Raw genomic sequence first — 4,119 nt, 5'->3', positions numbered from 1 at the left:
AATAGAAAGAGCACATGTTATTGTTTTTAATCTGAACCATTTATTTTAATTTAAAGGCTAAAAATTCATTCTCATATTCTCATATAAATATATCATTCTCATGTGATACATTCTCTATATATATTTTTTTTTGACGCAATACATCCTCTATATATATATATATATTTTTTTATTAGGCTTAATTAATAAAATGGTCCCTTAAAGACATTTTTGGTTTCATATTGGTCCCTTAAAGAAAAAAAGGTCTAAATAGGTCCCTTAAAAAAAAAAAGTCTGAATAGGTCCCTTAAAGACATATCCGTTAATCAGTTTGGTCCTGTTTATACCTCTTTTTAGGGACCAAACTGATTAACGGAGATGTCTTTAAGGGACCTATTCGGACTTTTTTTTCTTTAAGGGACCTATTTGAACCTTTTTTTCTTTAAGGGATCAATCTAAAACCAAAAATGTCTATAAGGGACCATTTTATTAATTAAGCCTTTTTTTTTTTTTAATGAAAACAAAAACAGAAAAAGAATGAAGAGAGAGTAGTTTGCTTTTTGCTTTCTCGATCCCTCTCTCTCAAAATCGCTGCTCTGCTCTCAATCCCTCTCTCACCCGCCGGCCGCCGCTCTCAATCCCTCTCTCACTGCTCTCTATCTCTCTCCCTCGCCTCGCAGTTCAATTTCCGCCGCAGCCGCACGCACACTGCTCACCAGTCACCGCGCCACACAGCTCTCACTCTTTCTCCTCGTCTCGTCACAAAGTTTTGAGGTAAGCAAACTACAAACCTAAAATCCAACATACTGCAATTAATTTTTAACAACCTAACCTTCTCAATCTAGAATCTTTGTTTGATGACTTTGTGTTGTTTTGAATTTTAAATTTATGAAGCTGTTTTGATTGTTAAGTGATTATATAAATAAGCTGTTTTGGTTATATAAATAAGTAGTTTTGGTTGGTTCTGCAATAGGTAGTACTTTGGTATGCACAAAGAATCTCTTCTTAGTTTGTGTAGCTCTTATTTTGTTAAGCCTTAATTATGTTGGAAACATAGCTATACTCTTGCTTGTTGTTTCTTGTTAAAAAATTCCTTCCAAAATTAAATATTGAAAAATAGGATTTAAATATTTCTATATTCGAAATTTGTGTTGATAAAATTGTCTCCAAAAATTTTCCCAGGCTCTCTAACATTCCTGGAGTCGCCACTGGGTTTAGGTAGTAGTGTAGTACGCTATATGTCCTGGGTTTGATCCCCAGCTCATTGTAAACTAAAAAAAAATGAAAAATTGATTCTTTTTTCAAGAGGAAAATTTGCATTATAGTTTATTTTTGGCCATCCCAAATTTTGTAGTTTAGTTCTGCCACTATGTATAAGCTATTTCGGTAGCAACTGGTAAAATAAAGTTAAATTGTCTCCGAATAAGCTATAAGTTGTTTTTATAGGCTATCTTTGATAACTTATGAAATTAAGCTAAAAACAACTTGTAAACATGTCATAACTCATAAGCTGTTTATATAAGTTCTCATTGGTCTCACAAAACTTATGTTAGTAGATAAGCCCATATAGGCCCAATATGATATATCTTACTCCTTTTTGTGTTGCTTGCTATTTTATCATCCATGACTCCTTTTTTTGCTTCAATTTATGTTTGAAATGCAAATAAATTAAAAAAGATGTTATTTTGAATTCAGTGGTAGATAAAATGGAAGAAGATGATTATGAGGAGTATGTGCCTGTGGCCAAGCGTCGTGCAATGGAAGCTCAGAAAATTCTCCAACGAAAAGGGAAGGCCTCTGCTGCAATCGACGATGAGTCTGAAAAACTAAAAGTGGTTGAAACTAAGCCAAGTCTTCTTGTTAAGGCGTCACAGTTAAAAAAAGATCAACCTGAGATCAGTGTCACAGAACAGATTGTTCAACAAGAGAAGGAGATGATTGAGAATTTACCAGATAATAAAACCCTAAAGTCGGTTCGTGAATTAGCTAAGGGGATCACTTATACAGAACCTTTGCCTACAGGGTGGAAACCTCCTTTGCATATAAGAAGGATGTCGAAGAAAGGTTGCGAATTGATTCAAAAACAGTGGCATATAATAGTTGATGGTGAAGAAATTCCACCCCCGATTAAGAATTTTAAGGATATGAGGTTTCCAGATCCTATTCTGAAGATGTTGAAAACCAAAGGTATTGTGCAGCCAACACCCATTCAGGTGCAAGGTCTTCCTGTTATCTTATCTGGGAGGGATATGATTGGAATTGCTTTCACGGGTTCTGGTAAAACTTTGGTTTTTGTGCTTCCGATGATCATGATGGCAATGCAGGAGGAAATTATGATGCCTATAGTTCCCGGGGAAGGTCCGTTTGGTCTGATTATTTGTCCATCAAGGGAACTTGCTAGGCAAACTTATGAAGTCATTGAACAATTCTTGTTACCTTTGAAGGAAGCTGGATATCCGGAGCTCAGGCCTTTGCTTTGTATCGGTGGAATTGATATGAGATCACAACTTGAGATTGTGAAGAAGGGGGTGCATATTGTTGTTGCCACTCCTGGGAGGTTGAAGGATATGTTGGCCAAGAAGAAAATGAATCTTGATAATTGCAGGTATTTAACATTAGATGAGGCTGATCGGTTGGTAGATTTGGGATTCGAAGATGATATAAGAGAAGTTTTTGATCACTTCAAAGCTCAAAGGCAGACTCTCTTATTTTCTGCTACTATGCCAACAAAAATTCAGAACTTTGCTAGAAGTGCTTTGGTAAAACCGATTATTGTCAATGTGGGACGTGCAGGAGCTGCAAATCTTGATGTAATTCAGGAGGTAGAGTATGTCAAGCAAGAGGCGAAAATAGTTTACCTCCTTGAGTGCCTACAGAAAACCCCGCCTCCTGTTCTGATATTTTGTGAGAATAAGGCTGATGTGGATGACATTCATGAGTATCTTCTCTTGAAAGGAGTAGAAGCCGTGGCTATACATGGAGGCAAGGATCAGGAAGAGAGAGAGTATGCCATTTCATCTTTTAAGGCTGGAAAGAAAGATGTGTTGGTTGCAACTGATGTTGCATCCAAAGGTTTAGATTTTCCTGATATTCAGCATGTGATCAACTATGACATGCCGGCTGAAATAGAAAATTATGTTCATAGGATTGGACGTACTGGAAGATGTGGCAAGACTGGTATAGCGACAACATTTATAAACAAGAACCAAAGTGAGACAACATTGCTTGATTTGAAACATCTTTTGCAAGAAGCAAAGCAAAGGATCCCCCCAGTTTTGGCTGAGCTTAATGATCCAATGGAAGATAATAATGACATCACAGACATAAGTGGTGTCAAGGGATGTGCATATTGTGGAGGGCTCGGTCATCGTATTGGTGATTGTCCCAAATTAGAACACCAGAAGAGTATGGCAATTGCAAATAATAGAAAGGATTATTTTGGATCCGGAGGTTACAGAGGGGAAATTTGAAAGGTGTTGATCCCTTGTTTACTGATTTTTCTTTCAATGCTACTGGCTTATATCTGCAAATTTAAAGTGTATTCTATGAAATCTTATGACCATCCATCCTGACATCTGTACTGCTATTTATGATATGTATCAGATTTTCTTTGAACACTACTGTGGTATGTACAATATATTTGCAACCTATCTATACCATGAAGTTTAATGAATTTCATTATCTGTACCAGTGCGTTTGGTAACAATATGATTGAATTGGCACGTGTTATAGATTGTTTGGACTGAATTGTAGATTGATTTTTTTTTTTGACACAATTGTAGATTGATTTTGATCTGTATGATTCATTCATGTTGTAGTCAGGTCTGGACCTGGTGGCTTCTGCTCTCAGTTTTTTACCAAGAATGTTAATATTCTTATTGCATGTTTTTTCTAAGCAACAGTACAAAGCCATTTTCTCCAATGAAATAAAACTAATGGTGTGCAGTGGAATGAATCTGTGGAGTATATCTAGCCAAATTACTTGGCCTAAATTTAATGATACAACTGTTAAACACTCTACAGAAAACAATTAAGGCAACCTGTTCATTTCAGTGTTTGAGGTAACGAAGGTTTTTGTTGAGTTCATTGCTATTGTCTTTGTCTATAGTATAAAGCTTCCAGGTTTTTGTCCTTGTTGCA

The 4,119-nt window shown here is 36.1% G+C and overlaps 1 protein-coding gene across 1 annotated transcript; it reads left to right on the top strand.

Annotated features, from left to right (window-relative positions):
* Positions 1–492: 492 nt before the first annotated feature.
* On the top strand, positions 493–3,710 carry LOC123883051 (DEAD-box ATP-dependent RNA helicase 35-like). The gene is made up of 2 exons (XM_045931745.1): positions 493–753; positions 1,675–3,710. Exon 2 carries the CDS (start codon positions 1,686–1,688, stop codon positions 3,447–3,449), a length of 1,764 nt encoding a protein of 587 aa, XP_045787701.1. The 5' UTR covers positions 493–753; positions 1,675–1,685; the 3' UTR covers positions 3,450–3,710.
* The last annotated feature ends 409 nt before the right edge of the window (positions 3,711–4,119 follow it).

This window comes from Trifolium pratense, linkage group LG5, assembly GCF_020283565.1.
Source record: "Trifolium pratense cultivar HEN17-A07 linkage group LG5, ARS_RC_1.1, whole genome shotgun sequence".
Classification (NCBI taxonomy): Eukaryota; Viridiplantae; Streptophyta; class Magnoliopsida; order Fabales; family Fabaceae; genus Trifolium; species Trifolium pratense.
Note: the sequence above shows the minus strand (reverse complement) of the source record. Positions and strands in the feature narration are given on the sequence as shown.

Bases quoted from the DNA above. Each gene is read 5' to 3' on its own strand.
- LOC123883051 (XM_045931745.1), top strand. From the start codon at position 1,686: ATGGAAGAAGATGATTATGAGGAGTATGTGCCTGTGGCCAAGCGTCGT.